The 23,723-nt window shown below is 46.6% G+C and overlaps 1 protein-coding gene across 1 annotated transcript in view; it reads right to left on the bottom strand.

Annotated features, from left to right (window-relative positions):
- The window catches only part of ZMYND8 (zinc finger MYND-type containing 8), a 123,407-nt gene extending 100,194 nt beyond the window's left edge, over window positions 1-23,213 (bottom strand). Inside the window, 2 exon segments of the mRNA XM_070381085.1 lie at window positions 14,860-14,930; window positions 23,072-23,213. Coding sequence (XP_070237186.1) covers window positions 14,860-14,884 — 25 coding nt within the window. The 5' untranslated portion in view covers window positions 14,885-14,930; window positions 23,072-23,213.
- Between the last annotated feature and the right edge of the window lie 510 nt (window positions 23,214-23,723).

The following is a 23,723-nucleotide window of genomic DNA, read 5'->3' as shown; positions in this document are numbered from 1 at the left end:
GAGGTTACCTGGCAGAGGATTTCTGAGCTTTTTCTTTGTATACTTCAGCTTGTTGCCAGGAGATGAACTGACTTTATCATTTGAAAAAAATGCAGGGACTTGCCTGGAAGTGCAGTGGTTAAGACTCAGGTCTCCACTACAGTGGGTGCGGGTTCATCCCTGATCTAGGAATTAATATCCCACATGCTGCAAGGTGTGCTCAAAAAAAAAGATTAAAAAAAAGAGAAGAAAATCCAGGGCTTCCCTGGTAGTTCAGTGGTAAAGAATCCGCCTGCCAATGTGGGAGACACAGGTTCAATCCCTGCTCTGGGAGAATCCCACAAGCCACGGAGCAGCTAAGCCCATGCACAGCTATGAAGTTTGTGCTGTACAGCCTTGGACCTGCAGCTACTGAAGTCTGTGCATCTTAGAGCCCATGCTTCGCAACAAGAGAAGCCAACGCTCCACAGCGAGAAAGTAGCCCCTGCTCTCTGCAACCAGAGAGCAGCCTGCGCAGCAACAAAGACCCAGCTCAGCCAAAAGTAAATAAATAAAAATTTCTTTTTTAAAAAAAGCAAAGAAAATCCAATCAACCACTTTATTCCCTTAGTTTCTATTTCTTGCAAGAGAGTCTTCATTCAAAAAGCATTTATTGAGCAGCTACTACAAATCACTGGTTTAGTCACTAAGTCGTGTCCAACTCTTGTGACCCCATGCACTGTAGCCCGCCAGGCTCGTCTGTCCGTGGGATTCTCCAGGCAAGAATACTGGAGTGGGTTGCCATTTCCTTCTCCAGGGGATCTTCCCGACCCAGGAATTGAACCCAGGTCTCCCGCATTGCAGGCAGATTCTTTACCGACTGAGCCACGAGGGAAGCCAGGACTAGAAATCGCTAGCCCACATTAAAGAGGTAAGAAGACCTAGTCCCTGTTATCAGTTCAGGAGGAGACACAATGGGAAAAGAATGCAACAACAGAGGCTGAAGGCTGGGGAGACGGGGGCCCAGCACATCCTGGATTCTTTTTCCCCCAGCCAGTGCACCAAGATGCCAAAGAGCCTGGCAGAAAGGCAGTTCAGAGGGGCCTGGATAGCAAATACCAGTTGAGACGATGGGAAGATAGCTGTGTTCTTTCTTTGCGGATCTTTTCAAAAAACAGCAAGCCCAGGAGAATCTAATCAAGGGAAATTTAAGACACCGATAGAATTATTTTTTTAGCATGTTCTATGCTGAGCCAATCCGTAGCTAGATGTTTCCACCTACTACATCCAGCACGACATGTTAATGTATCGAGAGTTGTAATGCAGTGCCGTCCAACAGAACTTTCTATGGTGATGGCAACATTCCGTATCTGGGCTATCTACATATCTGGACAGCCTCTAGCCACGTGTGGTTACTGGGCACTTGCAATGTGCCTAGTCCAACTGAAAAAGGAATTTTTATTTCAATTAATATAAACTGAAACAGCCTCAGAGTAGCTACCTAATCAGACAAGCCTCGCTTTAGAGGCTCAAGCTGGTTTTAGAAAAGGCAGAGGAACCAGAGATCAAATTGCCAACATCTGTTGGATCATGGAAAAAGCAAGAGAGTTCCAGAAAAACATCTATTTCTGCTTTATTGACTATGCCAAAGCCTTTGACTGTGTGGATCACAATAAACTGTGGAAAATTCTGAAAGACATGGGAATACCAGACCACCTGATCTGCCTCTTGAGAAACTTGTATGCAGGTCAGGAAGCAACAGTTCGAACTGGACATGAACAACAGACTGGTTCCAAATAGGAAAAGGAGTACGTCAAGGCTGTATATTGTCACCCTGTTTATTTAACTTATATGCAGAGTACATCATGAGAAACGCTGGACTGGAAGAAACACAAGCTGGAATCAAGATTGCTGGGAGAAATATCAATAACCTCAGATATGCAGATGACACCACCCTTATGGCAGAAAGTGAAGAGGAACTCAAAAGCCTCTTGATGAAAGTGAAAGAGGAGAGTGAAAAAGTTGGCTTAAAGCTCAACATTCAGAAAACGAAGATCATGGCATCCGGTCCCATCACTTCATGGGAAATAGATGGGGAAACAGTGGAAACAGTGTCAGACTTTATTTTTCTGGGCTCCAAAATCACTGCAGATGGTGACAGCAGCCAAGAAATTAAAAGACACTTACTCCTTGAAAGGAAAGTTATGACCAACCTAGATAGCATATTGAAAAGCAGAGACATTACTTTGCCAACAAAGGTCTGTCTAGTCAAGGCTATGGTTTTTCCTGTGGTCATGTATGGATGTGAGAGTTGGACTGTGAAGAAAGCTGAGCACAGAAGAATTGATGCTTTTGAACTGTGTTGTTGAAGAAGACTCTTAAGAGTCCCTTGGACTGCAAGGAGATCCAACCAGTCCATTCTGAAGGAGATCAGCCCTGGGATTTCTTTGGAAGGAATGATGCTAAAGCTGAAACTCCAATACTTTGGCCACCTCATGTGAAGAGGTGACTCATTGGAAAAGACTCTGATGCTGGGAGGAATTGGGGGCAAGAGGAGAAGGGGACGACAGAGGATGAGATGGCTGGATGGCATCAGTGACTCGATGGACGTGAGTCTGAGTGAACTCCGGGAGTTGGTAATGGACAGGGAGGCCTGGCGTGCTGCGGTTCACGGGGTCGAAGAGAGTCGGACATGACTGATCTGATCTGATCTGATCTGATACAACAGACAAGGGAGGAAGTTCAGCAGGCAAGCGGGATCCTTCAGAATCCTCCACCCATGCCTAAGGGAAGAATCTGGTAGTAGCCTTCAAAGCAAAATGATTTGGGGGCTAGAAATGTTTGTGGACTTGCCACCTTCAGCCTAGGTTGGAAATTTCTCAAACCCTCAGGATGTGTGAGAATGTCTGATCCGAGCAGATTACCATCCTGTCCTTTTCCTGGCCAATTTAGGGTACCTTCCAGGGTGATTTCTTTTTTCTTCACCACGCTTGCAGCTTGCAGGATCTTAGTTCCCTGACCTTGGATCGAACTTGTACCCTCGGGTAGTGAAACCATGAAATCTGAACCACTCGACAGACTGCTAGGGAATTTCCCCCGGGAAGGTTCCACAAGAGGGGAGCCTGGGTCCCCGAGGACGTGGAGAAGACAGGTCCCCAGGGAGAGCAGCCTGGAAGGATGAACAAAGGTACGACCCGGTGAGGAGCAGGAGGGAGCCGGCAGGCACTCAGGTTGGACAGGCTGAATAGGAGGGGCAAGTTCTGCAGGGACACTGACCAGAGTCCCAGAAAGCACAGATGGAGCAGGGCCTTGAATCTCGACTCAGGACTGGGGTCATCTTCTGGAGCCACCAGCAGCCCAAATCAGGCAAGCAAGACAATCGCACTTGTGTTTGGAAAAGGGCCCATTACAAGTGGGCTTAATACCTGGGGAAGGAAAGAAATCAGAGGGAAGGGGGCCATTTCAAAGAGCCCCATATCCCTGGGGGGAAAGACAGATAAGCCACCGATCATTTCAGAGAGAGAAGAAATTTGAGCTTAGGTAATTATTTCCAGGCGCGGAAGATGCTGGAAACAAAGCCACCCACTCTAGCTGAAAGGCTGCTTTTACTTCCTTCTCCAGGAGTTCTATCCACCTGGTAGACAAAGTCAAGTCATTCACTCATTCATTCAAGAGATATATTTATTGTGCTCCATCTGGAACAAGTGGTGGTAAAACGGGCACGAGGGAAAATGAGATGCACGAAAACAAGAGGCAGGACCCACCCCCACCTGGAGCCGGAGCACCCAGGGCAGGTAGGATGTTGGGAGAAAAAAGAGCGGGGAGGACCTTCCTTCGGAGGATCTGAAAAGATCAGTGTGGCTGGAGTAGAGAGAAAGGGGCACACAGAGGCAGGAGGCTGGAAAGGCAGGCAAGGCTCACACACAAGGATATCAGGATTTTGCTCTTCATCCTAATACCAAGAAGCGAGCCCTTAAGACTTCAAAGCAGGAGGTGGTAGCTGAAAGAGAGGTTCCTTTTAGAAAGATCAGGAGGGTAGGGCAGATGAGAGATGGGAGCCCAATTAAAAGACTACTGCGGGGACTTTTCCGGTGGTCCAGTGGCCAAGACACCCCACTTCCAATGCATGAGGTGCAAGCTTGGGGGAACTAAGAGCCCACATGCTGCTGGGTGAAGCCAAAAAAAAAAAAGACTAGTACAGTTCACTGGTGATAACCTGAAGAAGAGTGGTATGTACAATGTATTATTGTAAGAAAGCAACAAAAAAAAGGCAAAAGGATAGAAGAATCAAGGCTCAGTCCCATATCCTGGCCTAGTCAACTGGCAGAGTCCTGGCTTATTCACCATGGGAGAGAAGCAGGTGTTTTGTTGGGGGAGCAGGAGGGAAGATAGACAGTGAAATCAGTATGGGACATGTTGAGTTCGAGACGCCCATGACCAACAGGTCGGGCAGTCAGGTAGGCAGCTAGCCCTCTGCATCGTAACTCAAGAAACATCTAGGCTGGAAGTAAGATATTCATGAGTCATAAAGCTACAGATGTGGGCGAGATCACCCAGGGAAAGAACGTGCTGGGTAAGATGAGGAACCAAGCTTTCAGCGACGCCGTGGTGGGGAGAAGAGGAGGAGCCAGGGAAATCAGAGGAAAAGCACAAGAAGAGGCAGGTTCCAGGAGAAGAATGATCAGCAGTGTCCACTGCCTCTGCTAGATCAGGGCACGAAGTGCTGACACCATCCCCTGGAGTCTACAGGAAGCCCGGCGGGAACTGCTAACATGCAGCGTCTCGGTGGATGCCACCACGGAGCTGGCAGAACAAAGCAGGAAGTAAGGAAACCAAGACCAAAGTACTGGCATTCCTTTTACCAAATTTGGCTATGGAGAGGCCAGAAAAAGGAGAAACACTAATAGGAAGGATGCAGGGTCAAGAAAGGGAATGTGGGAAAGACCTGCGCGTGTTCAAAACTCTGTACATTACTCAAAAGGCTAAACACAGAGCTACCCTATGACCCCGTAACCACACTCCGAGGTCTACATCCAAGAGAAATGAAAACATACACCCACATAAAAACTCATCCACTAATGTTCACGGCTCCGTTCTTCATGACAGCCAAAAAAAAAAGAAACAACTCAAGTCCATCAACAGATAAATGGATAAACAGAATGTGACAACGGAATAATGTGGTGGAACATTATAAAGTCATAAAAAGGAGTCAAGGAGTGGGGTGAGGGGACTCCCTGGTGGTCCAGTGGCTGAGACTCTACGCGCCCAACACAAGGGGCCGGGGTACAATCCCTGGGCCAGGGAACTAGATCCCACATGCTGCACCTAAGAAGTGCACATGCCACAAAGCTGCTTGCCACGACTAAGACTCAGCACAGCCTTAATATAAGCAAATAATTTTTTTTAAGTGGTATGTGCTACAGCATGAATAAGCATAAGAACATTAATCTACAAGTAAGAAGTCAGACATGAACGTTCACATCCTAAATGATTCCATCTATACGAAATGATCCAGGTAAGCAAATCCAGAGAGGAAGAAAGCAGGTTAGTGGTTACCAGGAGCTGGGATAAATGGGCAACGAATGGGGAGTTACTGCTAACGGGTCAGGGAGTGTTTACTAGGGTGATGAAAATGTTCCAAAATAAGACTGTGGTGATTCACTGAACGAAGCTTCCCTGGTAGCTCAGCAGTAAAAGAATCCACCTGCCAATGCAGGAAATGAGGGTCTGATCCCTGGGTCGGGAAGGTCCCCTGGAGAAGGAAATGGCAACACACTCCAGTATTCCTGCCTGGGAAATCCCATGGACAGAGGAGCCTGGCGGGCCACAGTCCATGGGGTTGCAAAGAGTTGGACACGACTGAACGACTAAACAACAAGATGATCACTGAACAATTCTGTGACTGGATTAAAAAACATGTTGCTGGGAATTCCCTGGTGATCCAGTGGTTAGGACACTGTGTTTTCAGCACCAAAGGCACTGGTTCGATCCCTGGTCGGAGAACTAAAATCCCACATGCTGAGCAAATCGGCCAAACATAATACTAATACTTTAAAAATAAAAACCATTGAAACGCTGGCTCTCTGGGTTCCAGGAAAGCTGAAGGCAGGACAGAATTGCGCGGGGGAGCACCCCCACTCACCCCAACTCTGAGATGCGGGCTTGCCAAGCTTGCTCCCCTCAAGTTAATCATCAAGGGGCCTCCATCAATGGAGCAAAGTGAAATAACTACTCTTTGAAAACTTTCAAGCAAAAAGAAAAAAAGTGCCAGGATCTCTAAAAGGCCTCAGACCTAGAATGTTAACTCCAGAGGCACTGGGAGGAGGAAAAAGGAGAGATGGTTCTTTTGAAACTAAGGTTGAAAATGGATCATTGTAGATCACAGTCTTCTGGAACAACAGCAGTCACATAAACACGTTAACGTAGGTCAGGCTTCAAAACTGGGGCAAACGCAAGGTTTTCCACGAGTGAACCACGGAGATAAATTGCACAGAAGGTGCTGACGGGATTCCGTGAGCAGACTGCACCGAGGCTCTGCAGGCCAAGAGAAGGCAGGTTTCTCATTCAGAAAGCCGTATCCAACATTCTCAAGAGTTGCAGGATATTTTAGACCTTGTTGGGAGAGGAACAATCTGGTAGTTATCTAACTCGCAAATCAGCTCCTTCCACTGCACAGTACAAGGACGGCACTTCTCGGGCTGGAGGAAATGTGAAAGAGCCAAAACTGAGTTAAAAATACTGATGCTCATTTTTGAAAAGAAATATTCTCAGCACTTCAGCCTCGCACTGTGATTTAATGGGTGTTTACGGTTGTATTTTCTTAAAGTTTCCTTGGGGAGAAAAAAAAAAGAATGATACAAGGTCTCTGTCTGAGAGCCATCCTCATAAACAGTCCCTTTGTGAAACAAGCTTAATTTACATACAACAGTGAGAACGAGGATCCTGTACTAATTAAGGTCGGGCTGGTTAGCAAATTGCTGTAATTGTATATTCTCCAGCTTCCTGTCTTGGAAAACAGATTCATACCGAGGCAAATCTCAGCAAGAATGATACTGTTCAAGATTTTAATATCTTGGGCTTCCGTTGCATCTGTGCATGGTTTCCAAGTGACTCGTTCCCTTGCGCGGGTGACATTACACAGACATTTTTAAAAAATGGTTTCAGCTTCCGCAGCCTGGCATCCGCACACCACAATCATACTGCAAAATGCACACAGAGCAGGATCAAGACGCAGGCAGCCCAAACGGCAGCCTTTGTACGGGGCCGTGAGCGCCCAGCGTCCATCACTTTCCAGACTTTAAGTCCCTGTCCTTGGAGGAGCCACACTCCTACGTCGTGTGGCTAAAATCCCGTACTGAACTGTGCTGTGTCCAGTCTCCTGCAGAGAATGCAAACCCACAACTCTCCCACCACTTGTGACCCGGAGATGTGTTCTGCTGGGTTCGTGCATGGTCTTTCAGAAACTGGGCTACACAGATCACGATTCTAAACCAGGCATTTTTACAGGAGGCGGGCGCGGAGGGGAATAAAATCCCAGCTGGTAACACCAAGTGAGACATATTCCTGTTCCTGCTTTGTTCAGCAATCAGATGGAGGCACCCTACCCCTTTAGGACAGATGGTCTCCCACCCACCAAAGGCCCCCAAACCCTGGATACCAGCTACATTCAGTGGTCCACCTGCTGTCCCCTGAGGACATCTCACCCGGGATCCTGGGGACTCATGACCAAGTACAAAGGTTTAAGATCAAAGATAAAACCTAACCTCTCTTCTCTACTTGGCCACTTCATTAATCCCTCTGAGCTTCAGTTTCCTGAACTATAAAATGGGAATAACAACACACCTGTAACACAGCATTATTAAGAGAATAAAATAAAGTAATCTACATCTAATACTTGATACCTAGGAAGTACTCAGGAAAACAGCAGCTAGGCAAACACACTTGGCACCTCGACGGTAGTTCCGAGTTTTGCTCTAGCATCTTTCAGCAGATCATTACCCCTGGACACAAATGTCAACCTGACATCTTGAAAGTGCGAAAGCTTTGTCTCCTGAGAACTAAAACGCTCCAGTAAATGCCAGGGCTGGCGTTATGGCAATGACTGGCTTGGGAATTATTCAGTTAATAAGTGAGTATGTGTCAGGGGGAAGAGGGTGCACAAATTGAAATTCACTTAGAGAATCTAAAAGGTCGTACAAACTAGACACAGGAACAGAATGAAAGAATTCTGAGCCAATTCCTGTTAGGATTTCTACGTTTCTCCACGACAGTTCAGGGTCTCCTCTCCACCCACAAGGAGGGCATGATGCTGCCAGTTTCCCAAGATGCCTGGTGGTCCTCATCCTCCTTTGAGGAATTATCTCTTCCCCAGTGAGGGCAACCCTGGGGGGTCCAAGTGTCTAGTACCAGCCCTTCCTTGAGCAAAGGGCAAAAAAAAGACACTAGGCAAGGGACTCTCCCTGCGGACTCTGTCCTATTGATCTGCAGAGACTGTACATTTAGCTTCACTGCCCAGAGCAGCCCTGGGCCTCCAGCCACTCCGCTGAGTCCATGAGGCAACTGACCACCTTCCAGTCCATCCCTTCCCTGCTCCAAAGAACCCGACCTGGCTTCCGCTGCTCACAACAAAAGAACCCCAATCGGACGGTACCAGGTAAGGGCTGAAGCATGAATTTCCCAAACCGTAAGAAAAGCAGGCTAGAGGAACAAGTATGTGTTCACGGAGCCCACAGCCTCACAACGTTGATTTCGAATCATCGGGACTAAGAGAGATAAGCCTTCACTCCCGCCTTTGCAAGGGGGTCACATTTGGACCAGGCTAACTTTAGCTCTCAGAGCCCCAGCAACCCAGTATCATAACTCCAGGCCTTTCTTTGCGTATGCAACATCCTCACCTAACCCCAGAGGTTCTATCAGAAAGGCTCCCTAGACATAGAAGCAGCCAGTCAGTCACCTGGCCATCCGATGACCCTGGAGGGTGGGAGCTCGGCTCCACACAAGGAAAGCCGTCCAAGGCAGTCCCTGGGGAGAGTGGAAGGTCTCCCTCGAAACCAGGTACCCCTTCCCCTCCAGATTCCCCACCAGAACAGAGGCTCCAAAGGTCCTGAGAAAATCAGTCCAAATGTCTCAGAGGATAGGATGCCTGTCCTGAGCATACCTGCTGGGCTACCCTATACAATTCTCTTTTTTTCAACTGAAGTACAATTTTTTATTGATTTATGTTATATTAAATTCAAGTATATAGCATTTCAATTCAGTATTTTTACAGATTATACCCCATTATGACAAAGTGACTGGAATTCCCTGTGCTGTGTGTACATCCTCATTGTCTGTCTATTTCATAGACAGTGGTCTGTAGCTCTTAATCCCATACCCCTACGCTGCCCGTATATATGTTCCACACCTAAGTGACAGCATGCAGTGCCTGTCTTTGACTTATCTTGCTAAGCCAAGTATTGACTAGGTCCATGTGTGTTGCTGCAAAAAGCAGAATTTCATTCTTTTTTATAGCCGAGTAGTATTCATGTGTACATATGCATCTTCTTTATCCCTTCTCTTGATGGACACTTGGGTTCCTTCTGTATCTCAGCTATTGTAAATAGTACCGCTATGACTATCAGGGTGCACGTGTCTTTTCAAATTACTTATACACACACACACACACACACACACACACACACACAACCAGGAGTGGACTGCTGTAACACGGTAGCTCTGTTTTTAGTTTCTTTGAGGAATCACCATACTGTTCTCCATAGGGGCTGCACCAATTTACCATCCCGCCAATAATGCAGCAAGGGTCTCCTTTTCCCCATATCATCGCCAATTCTCATTGTTTGTACTCGTTGATGATGGCCATTCTGAAAGGTATGAGGTGATCTCTTATTGTTAAAGTTTTGATTTGCATCTCTCTGACATTTGCGACGTTGAGCATCTTCCACGTGCCCAAAAGCCATCTGTGTGTTTTCTTTGGGAAAACGTCTATTCAGGTCTTCAGTCCATTTTTTGATTGGGTTGTTTGTTTTCTGATATTGGGCTTTATAAACTGTTTATATATTTTGGATTATACAATTCTTCATTAACGACCTCCATGCCCTCCTCCCGGAGAAGGCAATGGCACCCCACTCCAGTACTCTTGCCTGGAAAATCCCATGGATGGAGGAGCCTGGTAGGCTGCAGTCCATGGGGTCGCTAAGAGTCGGACACAACTGAGCGACTTTGCTTTCACTTTTCACTTTCATGCATTGGAGAAGGAAATGGCAACCCACTCCAGTGTTCTTGCCTGGAGAATCCCAGGGACGGCGGAGCCTGGTGGCTGCCGTCTATGGGGTCACACAGAGTCGGACACGACTGAAGTGACTTAGCATAGCATAGCATAGCATAGCATAGCATAGCATAGCATAGCACGCCCTCCTCCTGGAGACTGGAAGCAGGGAAAGAAGCAGAACTTGCTGAGTAAGGCTTCCACCTGATAGGCTTATCAACACAAGTGTATCCCTCCTCAGCTGATTCTAATCATGGTTAACACGTCCATGCACTAGCCATGTTCCTGGCACTGATCTGGGTGCTCTGCACATGTGAGCAAATTTAATCTCCACCATAACCCTCTGTTCTTATCACCCACCATGCACAAGGGGAAACTGAGCCATGAAGAACAGCCCAGCTAGGCACAGGGCAGCCAGAATGCAAGCTCAGGGAGTCTGACACTAGAGCAGGTTTTCTTAAACCTCCGTGCCATCCTGCCTCTCAAATGGAAGGGAAAGGTTGACAGTGGTGGTGTAGGCCCTGGAGAGAGAAGGGGCCTGCAACATAGCCTAGGAGACCATCAACAAACAAACAAATAGAAGCATAATATCGTGGACAAGGGCTATGAAGACCTTCTGGAATGCCGTGAATGTTCAACCACCTTGATCCGGGCCGTGGTTCCACAAGTGCACACACGTGTTAAAGTGCATCAAGCTGAATGCTGAACATAAGACTTTAAATGGGGAGTTCCCCGGTAGGCCAGTGGCTAGGACTCCACGCTTCCAGTGAAGGGGGCCTGGGTTCAATCCCTGGTCAGAGAACTAGACGCCATATGCTGCAACTAAGAGTTCACGTGCCTGCAACTAAAGACCCTACACGCTGCAACTAAGATCTGGTATAGCCAGATGAACTTTTTTTTTTTTTTTTACGATTTTAAATGTACCAGAAAATGGTAAGGAATGGCAGATGGTAGGAGCCACTTCTCACTGTGAGAGTGGGAGATCAGGGATTACTTTACGGACAGAAAGCTAGAAGGATCCAGGTGGTCATGGATCAGACTCAGAGACACCTGCAGGAGCTCAATTTAACATAGATACAGATAGAAGTACTTATAGACGCGCCTACATGTAGGTTCCCGTGCACATACGTGTTTCTTCACTCTGTCAGCTCAAAGGCCCTAGAAGCAAAGACACCTCAGTAGCAATGAGCACATCCAGCACCCAGATCTTGGTTTCTAAAGCTATTCTCCAATAACAAACAGGGGGCCTCAGGGAAATGGCTAATTCTAGGCAGAAAATACATACAAGATGAGCCTATGTGGTGGTGGTGGTTTAGTCACTAAGTCGTGTGCGACTCTTTGAGACCCCATGGACTGTAGTCCACCAGGCTCCTCTGTCCATGGGATCTCCCAGTCAAGAATACTGGAGTGGGTGGCCAATTCCTTCACCAAGGGATCTTCCCAACCCAGGGATTGAACCTGTGGCTCCTGCGGCTCCTGTCCTGCAGGCAGCGTTCTACTGTACCCTGAGCCACCAGGGAAGACCCAAACGAGCCTAAAGCATCCTAAGAAATGCCCAGAGCACTTCTGCAGTGGAAGAAAGTAAAACAGTATTCAGTCAATCAACCGATCAACCAACAATGACGTCAAAGGGACACAGGAGCCAACTGAAAATGCTCCCAGTGGCCAAAGCTGGAACAATTTGAGCAACAAAATAAGTAAGTAGTACTGAACTATAACCCAAAGTATAAAACAGTTTAGTCCTGCTGATATAAATAAATGGCTGAACAAACATATGAGGAAAACAAGACAAATCTCCCATTCAGAAGAATACAAAATACTTTATGTAGATATTCTGGCCTTTGGGAGATGGGACGTGGCTCCCTACTCTGTAAATGTGGGCTGGGCACTGTGACTTCTTTCCAAAAAGGAAGGGGAAAAACCTGACAAGCATCCCCTTGGCCAAGTGACCAAGGTCAACATCACCAGTGGTAAACTATATTCACAGTACATACCCTTGATATGATGTGATGAAAACGGCACTTTAAAGCCTTCCTCTCAGAAACCCGTAATTCCAGGCTACTCCAGTCCAACCATGAGAAAATTATTATCCCCAAATGAGGATCATCCTACAAAATACTGCCAAACTAGCAAAGCCATCAAAAACAAGGAAGATTTAACAAACTGTCACAGCCAAGAGGATTCTAAAGCAGACACATCACTTAAATGTCATGTGGGAGCCTGGGTGGGGTCTTGGAACAGAAAAGGGATCTTAGTGGAAAAAACTAAGGAAATCTGAATGAAGCACACCAATTCATTAATTGTGACATATGGACCAGACCAATATATGGTGTTAATAAGAGAGGGGAAACGGTGTGTGTACCTGTGTGTGTGTGGGGCGGGGGCAGGAGGTACTATGGGAACACTCTGCTTATCCAGAAAGCTAAAAACTGCTCTAAAATGAGGCTTATTTTGAAAACCTATCAGAAAACAATGGAAGGGCTCCGTGGACTGGGTGGCCACCGAAGGCCTCCCTGAGGAGATGACGTCTGAGACGGCTGAGATGAGAAAACTAGGCAGCCGGACCCAGGGCGGCATGCTCCCAGCAAAGGGCCCCCAGGAGAAGACGGAGCGGGGAGGAGGAGTGGGGAGCTCAAGTGAGGTCAGGCGCACAGAGCATCCCAGGTAAACAAAAGAGAAGGAAGCTGAAGGGCTCAGGCTAGGCAGGACGGTCACAGTGACTGCAGACTGGAGCCTGAGGGCGCTGGAAGGGCAGTGGAGGGACTCAGCAAGAGCAGACAGATCCGATGGACGTGTTTTTCCAAGATCACCCTGGCTGCTGTTGGGAGAAGATGGGGAGGTGCAGATAAGAAAGAGGGACAGAGATGATCCCAGAGTGATCACACCTCGGGCAGCCCGGACATAGGGTGAAGGGCCAGGAACGTCCAGGGGGTCTGCAAGATGAGAAGTGGGGTCTCCACACACAGACGGACGGGCCTGAGCAGGCTGATAGTCCCCAGTTTGGACCCTTTTGGAGAACGACTGGGTTCCGGGCCCTTCCAGGCCCTGAGCGTTCAGGAAAGAAGCACCTCCTTGGAATCAGAGCCTCGATGTGGTCCAATCCCATCCTACACTGACCACCTGGGAGACATTAGCACTCAGAGCCTCAGTTTCCTCATCTGTAAAATGGGAACACGACCTCCCACATCCTCCCAGGTTAAGAAAAGGCTCCTGGACCCTCCAAGCACAGCCTGCATAAATGCCGCCAGCATGCGTTATCTTCACAAGAGAAGCCCAAGGTGGAAGGACTCTTGGAATCTAACCCAACAGCCCATTTTACAGATAAGAAAACTGAGCAGCAGAGCCAGAAAAGTGTCCAAGTGATGCACAGATCAAGCACAAAGAGCCCACCTCCAGCTCCCATTCTCTCGAGTTTCTTCTCCACAGTCAATTCTGACCACCAAGGGGAGCTGGGACCTGCTTCCCATCGGCAGCTGTCTCCAGACACCTTTTGTTCAGATTCCCCTGCGGCTCTGCTGCTGGTCTAGCCTGAGCTGGGTGGGGGCTGTGGGGAAGGGCAGCAGGCCTCAGACTGGGCCTTGTCTCCCTCCCAACATCCTCTTCCCGCTCCCCAGGCACTGACCACCCACCCGGGCAGCCCAGCCTGCCCACCTCTTTGAACCAGGCCAGACCCTATCAGGCTGGCCAGACCCAACAACAGCCACCACCAGCTGACCCTCCTCATCGCCCAGAATGACAGGCTGTCTTATAAAAACCCTCAAAAAGCTCTGTTGTCTCAAACCCCTTTATGGAACCACATTTTGTGAAGCTCGTGAGCTGGAAAGGAGTCTTTCTGGCCGAGTCTATACTCATCCTCTGTCTAGCCCTCCCCGCCGCCCCCAGCACAGGTACCCAGTGACTTGTCGAAGGCATAACAACACCATGGTACAACCACTTAGTTTGGAGAGGAGCATTTTCATCAACCTTCTAAAAGCACCCCTAAGGCAACGTGGATAACTGCTTCCTTGTAGGAAACCTAGTAAAATGTCATACAGACCAAGCAAAAAGTTACCAATATCACAATTAGAAGATCTTTGAGGCACTCTAACACAGGATTCTGAACAGAAGCACACACCGGTGTTTACTCTGACTCGCAAAATTCTAACACTGGCCCCAGAATTCCAGGAGGTCCTAACATTTTCCTTTACTCACTAACCAAGACCACCGTTTTCCAGGAAGTGGATCACCTTCGTTCCACCTTCGCAATTCCAAAGAGACCTTTTATTAAAATCGGAAACCAAGAAGCGGCTGGAGATGCCCGTTGCTTCTAGAACATGCTTTATTTAAATTGATTCCCAAAAGTCACCCTGCAGAGAGCTAGCCAGCCATCCTCAGTCATGACACACACCACGTAAGACTGACTGTCAGGACAATTCCCAACAGGTCAGAACACCTCGCCAGACATGCAAGGGAAAGAAAATCAGGAGGAGATTTCTCTATAAATGAGGGTCATCCATCAAAGGCGCCAACCTCTCAAAATGGGAGGAGTGTCGCAACCTCGGCTCGTAAGCCACACTTGACTGCACTACAACAACAAGAAAAAGGAATTCCAATTTCCTCCTCTGCTCTGGAATAGATAACACAAGGTTTTTACTTACCTTTGGAGCGGGTGGAAATATCCATGCCCTCTACCACCTCCTGTTCTGTTTTTATTTCCTCTTCAGCCAAGCTGAAACAGAGCAAATTATGTTCACGTTTTAGGTAGACTGAGAACTTGCCCCGTGGGGGCATTTATTCAGAAGTTCTAACAACAAAGCCACCTTTTTAAGACAATCCCCCATCCTTAGATGAGGCACGGGGAAAGAAACCCACATCTGATTTCAAACGAAGTGTTAAGATTCCTATAGGGGTTTTTTAAAATAATAGTTTGTTCTTGAAGTCAAATGACTATTCCAGTTGTCATGCTATTGGGGGATGCAAAAGGCTTTTTTTAAATGAGACACACAGTTACAATCTACCGCCCTGGACCAGTGAAAACCCAGCCTCTGAGTAAGTAAGTTTCTTGTTAACACTGGGTTCAGGCTGGAGATGGTTTTCAGGGTACTTGGAGTTCTGATCTCTTTGAGTTCTGCAAGGCAAAGAGTATCTTTGCAGACCTCCCTGCTAAATCTTAAAATTCCCCAATGAGGCAGTGATGAGGCAGGGACATGAAAATACATACATTAAATCACAAAGTAGAAAAATATGCCTAGGCTAGAAGCAAAAGGCCTGGCTTCAAAACATTCAAACCACCAGCATTTAGCCCAGGAATTAAGATTGGGGTCTCCACACTCCCAGCCCCTGGGATGTTTCTTCTCTGCAGCAGGCATGGCTTAGAGAAAGTATTCAGCACTCTTCTGAGCTGTGACTAATTATCTCCCCCCTCCAAAGTGGAATGAGGAAGGATTATTTAAAAGACAGGCTGAGAGTTGGGGGTTGGGACAAGAAGTAGGGAAAACCAGGCCCCTTCACCAGAATCTTCTCTCCCTCTCTTGGCCAGAACTCTCCCCAGCTGAACAAAGTGCAGGCTATTTCCATTTTTCCCATGGATACACATACACTTCTCAGGCCACGCCAGGAAGATCTGCTTTTAAAAGTGCCAACTATTTGAGGTGTTAGAACTTTCCAAACATTCAGCTGACAACAAAGTGATAAGAATTTGAGCAATTATTCTACATGCATTTCCATCGGACTGTGGTTCAACAAGAAGAAATGAGTGCATCTCCAATTGAGATGGCTGAAATTTTCTGGAAGCCTCAAGAGCCAGAACAGGAGGGAGGCTGGGTAAGGCAGGAAGAATCAGAATGTCCCGCCTGTGTTTTGTGGTCTGGGACAGTGATGAGACAAAGTCCCAAATGGCTTGGAACCTCAGGGTCAGGTGGAAATGCATTTAGGAGAGTTCAGTGTTTGGTGAGACTAGATAGAAAAAGGAAGAGATGAGAGCTCAGGACCTAGTTAGAAGAACTTGGAGGCCTCCAACTTCACTGGTCTCAGCAAAGAGAAGAAAGAGAAAGGTAGTTTACTTTTAAGCCAGAATATTAACACATTTAGGCCTCTGATATTGAACCCTGTTGACAATTTCATTCACACTGCATCTGTAGGGAAAGCTTGGGACAAACCACCAGAGAAACAACAGACATGTTGTCACAAGCGGTTTTCGTCAGAAGCCAGCGCCTCTGAAATTTAAACATGTTGCTAACATGCAATAATAGAACAGTGATTTGTGGCAGGTGATTTTAGCACGGGTACTTTTTCTTCCAACTTAAGAGGCAAACATTCTCAACTTCGAAACACACCCCCTGCATGTAACACACCCAGTCGAATGGATGCTGCTGATGGTTTCTTGCTTGGGGTGACTGGAAATAAATTTTAACAGAAAGCCCCAGGCGGTCCCTTCAGAGAGGGGGGAAAATGGTCAGCTTCAAAAGCACAAAGAGCAACCTTGATCTTTCTAGCAACTAGAATTCTGTTCCCCTCTCTAGCACGAAGTATGTGAAATACTAAACTTCTTGAAACTGATCCCATATTTTGAGTGATGGAAGAAACGCTAATCTGGTATCCAACCAAAATGTTCGGTGGTGAAAAGAAACAATTATGCATTTACAGAGCCTACCCCTCCTCCCCCAAACCCACTTGAAGGATTTCTGCAGTGATGAAAACATTCAAAGGTGTATTGATCACGGAGGAGGGCTGCATTCAAGAGAACAATTATTTGGCTTGTAACAGCCTAGAGGAGGCTGAATACTTCAGGGAGGAAAGCTGCTGAGAGGCTAAGAAAATGCAAACTAGCAAAGGGGTAGCTATTTGCTGCAGAGTTTAAGATAATCAATGCTGGAGCAGAAAAGGGGAAAAAAAGTTAAGCTGTTTTATCTTTCCAAGTATTACAAAGTGGGCACCATAATCACCTAACTCCAACAACAGCACCACCAGCTTTAGCCAAGGATTTGAAGGACAACAATTTCAGAAAACCATCTTTTTCACAGATCAGCAAGCCATCCTTTCAAAGGGAACTCATACATGCACGCGCGCGCGCGCGCGCACACACACACACACACACACACACACACAATAACTTGTATTTGACTAAAGGAAACTGCAATGTCTATGCATTTAAAGGGCAAAAAAAAAAAAAATTCATTTACAAAAGACCAGAATGCAAAATTAGTCATTTTGAATAGCCACATCTAAAGGGACTTCCTTTTTTCTACACCACTGATCTTTTTTTTTTTTTTTTTTTTTTTTTTTTTTGCTTTTTTGGTTTAGTGTTAAGTACTAGTATGTTGTTAGGTGGGGGGAAAATATGAATATTACATCAAAAGTGGTGGTGAGAAAAGATTTGTACCTGTCTGAATGCCCCCACAGATCTCGGTCAATTTAGGTTAAGAACTGTTCAGTCATTTGGAGGAAAACAAAAAAAGCAGTCAAATAATAACTGTTAAGAAAAAGAGGCTACGTCTGGAGAAAAGACGTTGAACTCTTGTCATTAACACATTAAAGTCTTACAAAATACACAGCATTTTTCCTTCCATATCTGCTAGCTTCCAGCAACCCCGATTATTTAAATCCAAAACAATGGAACAAGCAGTCCTTGTTTCAAACTGACATTACTTTTTTTTTTTTTTTAGGTCGGCTGGGGGCCCGCTAAGGGAAAGAGTAAAATTAGCTGAAAATCAAACAACAGCCTCTCACCCCAACAGGAAAATACCCCACCAACTAGTTGTATATACTGTATGCTCCCACCACCATCCCCTCTTACACTCACAGGTTCGCCTAAGTCACTTGCCCCTGGATTTCACACACTGATACATTTCAGGCAATTAAAGAAGAAATAACCAGCCCCTGCACAACCAAGACCATCCCATCCCGCCCAGAAAGAATAGAAGATTTCTCCCCCAATGCCTGAGCAAGAAAACCTCTGCTTACTTAACCTGCATGCACTGGAAAAGAGCAATTAAAAGTTGCAGATGAACTGCACCTCCAGGATGTTTTAAGCCTTCTGATTATTAATTCTGAAGACTCAAGGCTGGTCCGTAATTCCCAGGAATCCCATCCCCTCCACACTTCCAGTAGAGAGAGAGAAAAGAAAAAATAGCTAGTTTGGATAGAAAACTGCCTGGAAACACAATGCCCAGATATTTCTTTTCCCCAAGTGCCCTTACTATTTGACTTTTAACCAAGAATATCTAACCCCTCTTAGAATATATAACCAGCATGCACAAGACTCTGGGTCTACAGCTGAGGACCATCACACAGCAATTCAAGAATCATGCAATCAGTAGAAAGGACTTTTCCTTCAGCTTTTTACTTTCATTCAAAATACCAAACTGGTCCAGGCTGTAAGAAATATTTCATCCCCAAGATACAAACATCTTTCCTCTTCCAGATCACAAAAGAGGGAATATCAAAATCCAAACACCATGCTTCCCTAAATCTGCAATTAATTTCTTTAAAAATGGGGGGGGCGGGGGAGGGAGGGAATGGTTAGCAGCTTTATATAAGCACTCACCTAAAACAGGCAGAGTCATCGGGAGCTAAGCTATTTATGCAGGATTCTTAAAATGGCGTCTGGCAACACTGCCTCATTCCTGTATTGAAGCTAAAATGGTAGCAGTTTGTTCAATAGCTGTAGCTCTGGCTTAAGCAGCCCTGCTAGTTTCAAAGCCACCTTCCTAAATATCAGAACTAGGAAAAAGCTCAACCAAAGGACACCAACAACCAAACGTTTAGAGGCTTAAAAAAAAATCTGCAGTGACAGGGGGAGTTTGTGAAGTCACAGGTTCCTAAGGAAAACCCTTCTCTTTCAGATCCTGAGCCTTCAACGTGAGGCTCTACAGTGAGGCCCCCTTACCCTCGAATTAGGTGGGTGGAAGGTTAAGAATCAGGCAGCCCTGTGGCATAAAGTGCAGACAGACAGGTGTCTGCGCAGACAACAAAAATCTTAAAAGGGCACAGGCTGGGGAGGGGGAAGGAAGCCCATTCCCCCTTGCTGGTAGATTAGAAACCAGCCTTGCATCCCTACCAAAGAGGAGCTGGGGAAAATGAAAAGTGCGTCCAGGGCAGCAGGCATCTGAAGGGCTGTACCCCAGTCTGAGGCCAGAGGAAAATAAAAAGGCCATTTAATAAGCCTGGAAACGGCCCCCAACACCCAGCCAGTCCTAAGACAGTTAACATCAAGGAAAAGACAATCCGAGTCTGCAGAGGAGAAACAACAGGAAAACCTCCCCCTTAGCCAAGGCGCAAAGAATACTCACAAATTAATTTTTGTCCACCCCCAACAGAGCCCTCAAAATTAACCATGGGTTTAGCAAAACCTGCTTTCACAGGCCGAGCTAAGAGCCTCATAGTGGATAATGTAATTTACGGTTACAGGTCTGAGCATGGCCTCAGAGTTTTCAAGGTGACTGTTTTGGAGCTTCAGGAGAGAAAGGAGGGCAGAGTGCCCAACGCTGTGCCAGGGCGAGGACGGGCGGCTGGCTCCTGGCCGGCCGGTAGGTAGGTAATCTTGATGAGGAGGGACAGGCTGGCAGCCCAGTTCGCTGCACTGCTGAAATGGCTCCTGCCTGCTTGTTTATCAGTAAGCAGAGTGGGGCGGAGGGGGAAGGGCGGCCATAGCCTTAGCAACCTGAAGCCAAGGGTGAATCCTTACTTGCTTCTGCCTTTGCAAGCAAGGCAAGGGCTGGCTTGCTACACTGACTCTCCCTTCCTCCTTCTCTGCGGTGGGGTGACCAGGGCACTTTTGCAGGTATCCTTCTTTTCAGGGTCAAAGCAGAGGTAAAGCCAGACCTAGGGCTTTCCAGCTGACAAATGTCTGTGGCCTCTGCCCAGGAGACAGAAGGGGAAAAGGAGTCAAGAGAAACAAAGAGATCACACACGTGTGAGGTGGCTGGACTTTGCAAAAAAGAAAAACCTACCTTTGCTTTCAGGTTTTGCTGGGTTGCTGTCACCCCGCTTTCTGAAAGAGTGACTCATCGCCACCGGCCCCCCCCGCCATGTCTCCTGTTTAAAACCTGAAGCCATTTCCCCACTGTTCTCCCCGGGTAAGAAAAAGGGGAATGTTTTGTTTAAAATAAAAGGGGTAACAAGAAAGAAAGAAAGAAAAAAAAGCTATTGTTTTCATCTCTAATTTATAATCCAGGAGGCCCCATTGTTGCTTTTCTTCCTGACTCAAATCTTTGAGCTGTTAATTATAAAAGTAACTAGACTCAGCTTCAGCAGGCAAATCATGATCCTATGCAGCAATTAGAAAAACTCTGTAGAAAGTTTACTGAGTGATTATATATAATTAATTCTTAGTTACAGACAGAACATTGACCATTTTCTGGAGCTAATAAAAGCAGTTACTCCCCCTCCCCCACACGAATGCCACTTAATTTCCCAAAGCAGAAAGTGAATCCATCCTGGAGGGTCTTGAAGGGAAAAAAAAAAAAGAGAGAAAGAGAGGAATCAAAAGCTCCAGTGTCTGTGTTTGTTCCTTGCAGCTGTGCATCCTCTTTGGGGATTGAGGCAGAAGGAAAAAGGAAAACAGCCCAACAGTTCTGTTCCTCCCTCTGCAAATTTACAAATGTGGCAGAGAGAACCCATCTACCTTGATGTAAAAAAGAAAAGGTGGGGGGAGGGAGATGCCCTAGGCATGGAACCTAGGGGATGCTTCAGCTCAGCAGACCTCCTTTTCCTAAAAGGAACAAAGATGGTAGAAATTTCCAGAAGGCCTGATCTGGGTCCGGCCACTGCAACTGTCAATCTGTAACCTTTCCTCCAAGTCTATTGGCTCAAAAGCTGGTAAGAGGAAGCCCATTGGGCTGCACGGTGAGGCAGGTCTGCTGCCTCTTACCTAGTCCTGCTGCAATGCAGACATTTATTTACCCTCACCCCCTACCCCGAGTGAAAGCTGGAAAACAATACTACTTTGAGAGCAATTAACTTTTTACAGACTCATGTCTGCTGCTTGGCCACAGTACCAGAGGCAAGAGGCTGGCTTGGTCCAGGGCTGAGAACTTGCTGGGGCTGCACATCTGAAAACAGATCTTGGCTTTGCAAACCTGTGGGAGCCATTTTAATGCAAGCTTTTGGAGGACAAGTGCCCTGCCCTTAGGTCTCCTTCCAGCCCAACAAATACACTATTATGCAAACACTGACGGCAAGAAACCAGCAGTCTTGTGATTAGATACTGCGCCTATGAACCTCAATATGTAATTTTCATTTACAGCCAGGAGATAAGAACAAAGAAAAGAGCTAAAGTGTCTGAACTTTCTGGTGTGGGGTACAAGCACACAGTTCTAAGTACATTTCATCATTAATGGCCTGTCTCTTTACTCTGAGAAGCTGGCCTGTCTTACACAGACTTTTCTCACGCTTAGAATGAGGTACATTCCTCGTTATTAAATGACCTTTTCCCAATGGGTTCTCAAAGGTGGGTTGCTGAACACCACTTTAAAAGAAAGACTACTGACTCCATAAAGTTGGCAAAATACAGCAACTGAATATACTTCCAGCTTTTACAGTCCTGGATTGGTCTCCAGGCTGGAAATGTATGAAGTGGAAAGTCTAGGGAAATTCTGAAGCGAACGCTAAGCAAGAAGCTACTTTTTGACTCTGAAGTTCTAGCTGCAGCCTTGAGAGATCAAGGGGAAATGTAAAAAGTAAGAAATAAATCAGAAGTAAAGGCAGGCGTGCATACAGATGTGTGGGGCAGGCTTGGAAAAAGGCCGGGTCTGGGATGTACTGAATCCTGAATCAGACCAAGTTTGGCGGTGGGTGGGATTTTTACAGACATGTTAAGTATCTTAAAACATAAGTACTGACACCACCCCCCCCACACACACACCACCACCCCAGCTCCTCCCCCCCACCCCCCCCTGCTCTGTGACTCTAACACCAAGCAGTTTCCTTACATTTCACAAGCAGATTGCCTCCCCAGAGTTTTCTACTTAATATCCAAACAAACCCAATTCAAGGTCTCCAGTCAAGTCACAATGAACTGAACAATTTCTCCCTGTCTGAGGGTAAACAGGAAGTATAATCTTCAATCCTAGACCCAGGTTATCAGGAAAAACAGTGGATTCAAACAGTCACCTGAAATCAAGACTCTATTTAAAAGCCCTCCTTGGGTTCCTGCTCATTAAAAAAAAAGCCCCCAACGGCTGGAGCCAAGACCCCCCTGTTACAAACAGACCCCAAATGTTCGCCAAACTCTTTATACATGGTCACAGAAATGGATTGCTTTACTTACCCAACAAATGTTCAAGCAACCGTCTCATTTTTCCACAGTTAAGAAGAGAGAACAGGCTGGCAGATTTGGGACTTGATCAAAAAGGAAATTTTTTTAAACAGTTACACGGGATTATTAAAAACACACACACAACAACAACACCACAACCCAACCACTGAATATGGAATGCTGTCATGAGCCACAGACGTGATTTTATTTCCTCTGCACTGTATCACACAGGAGGACAGAGGGTGATACAATGTAAAATGAGGAAAGGAGAATGAAAAAGCAGGGGAAAGGATACATGAGTTCACTGAAAACCATGCACGAGGAGAAAACGAAGGGATTCAAAAGACTCCTCAGATTTATTGCGGGATGTTGTCCAACATCTTTCCCCCCACAACCTCCTACACTCCCCCCCCCACCCCCAATCCCCATCCCTACTCCAAAAACTTCCTCCAAAGCCTAGAAAACACTTTCAGAAACATTTGCTGGCTGTAGGCTGGCTTTGCAGAAGAACACTCTGTATCAACAGAAGTCAGGAAAAAAGGCTGAACAATGTAGTTTCAAGTGAAGAAACCCTGCAGGAAGAGAAAAGACCATAGGGAGACACCACCACCCACCTAGGCCCCAGGACCCAGGATCTGTCCTTAGCGCTGCTCTTCTGCTGAGGCCTTTGGTTCTGTTTCAAACACACGTCCTCTCTGGCCAGCACTGAGTCCGGCCTTCCCAGCACCTCTTTGGAGGTAAACTTGCCTGCTTTGCTGTCTGCCATGAGCTCTCCTTGGAGGGGAGCCTGCTTGCTTACCTTCCATTTTCTTTCCCCAGCAGGCATGTGACACAAGAGAAGACAATAGTACAGGGTTGGGGGGGGGAGGGGGGAACTGCTCAGAGAGAGAGAGAGAGAGAAAGAGAGAAGAGGGAGAAGAAAAAAAAAAAAGCTTCTTTTTTGGCAATACCAGGATCTAGCTTCACACTCTTCTAGAAACACCATGTCCTGGTGGAAGAAAAGGTGTGCCAGGCCCTTGCCAGTTTGCAAAATCGAGCTCTGGCTAATGGCTACTTAGCCATGTGACCCAAGAAAGCAAAAAAAAAAAAAAAAATTTTTTTTTCTCTCTAAACAGTTCCAAGTTAACCTAAGTGCTGTGGGGGTGAGTGTGGCACGGTCAGCCACAAGAAATCACACGGCTCGCCCACAAATGCGGATGTCTCAGAGGGAGGGGGAGAAAAGATGGTTAAAAAGTCGAGCTTACCTCTGTGGATGCATTGTTAACA

The sequence above is a fragment of the Bos mutus genome, chromosome 13 (assembly GCF_027580195.1).
Source record: "Bos mutus isolate GX-2022 chromosome 13, NWIPB_WYAK_1.1, whole genome shotgun sequence".
NCBI classification, from domain to species: domain Eukaryota; kingdom Metazoa; phylum Chordata; class Mammalia; order Artiodactyla; family Bovidae; genus Bos; species Bos mutus.
This window is presented reverse-complemented; position numbering and strand designations above follow the sequence as displayed.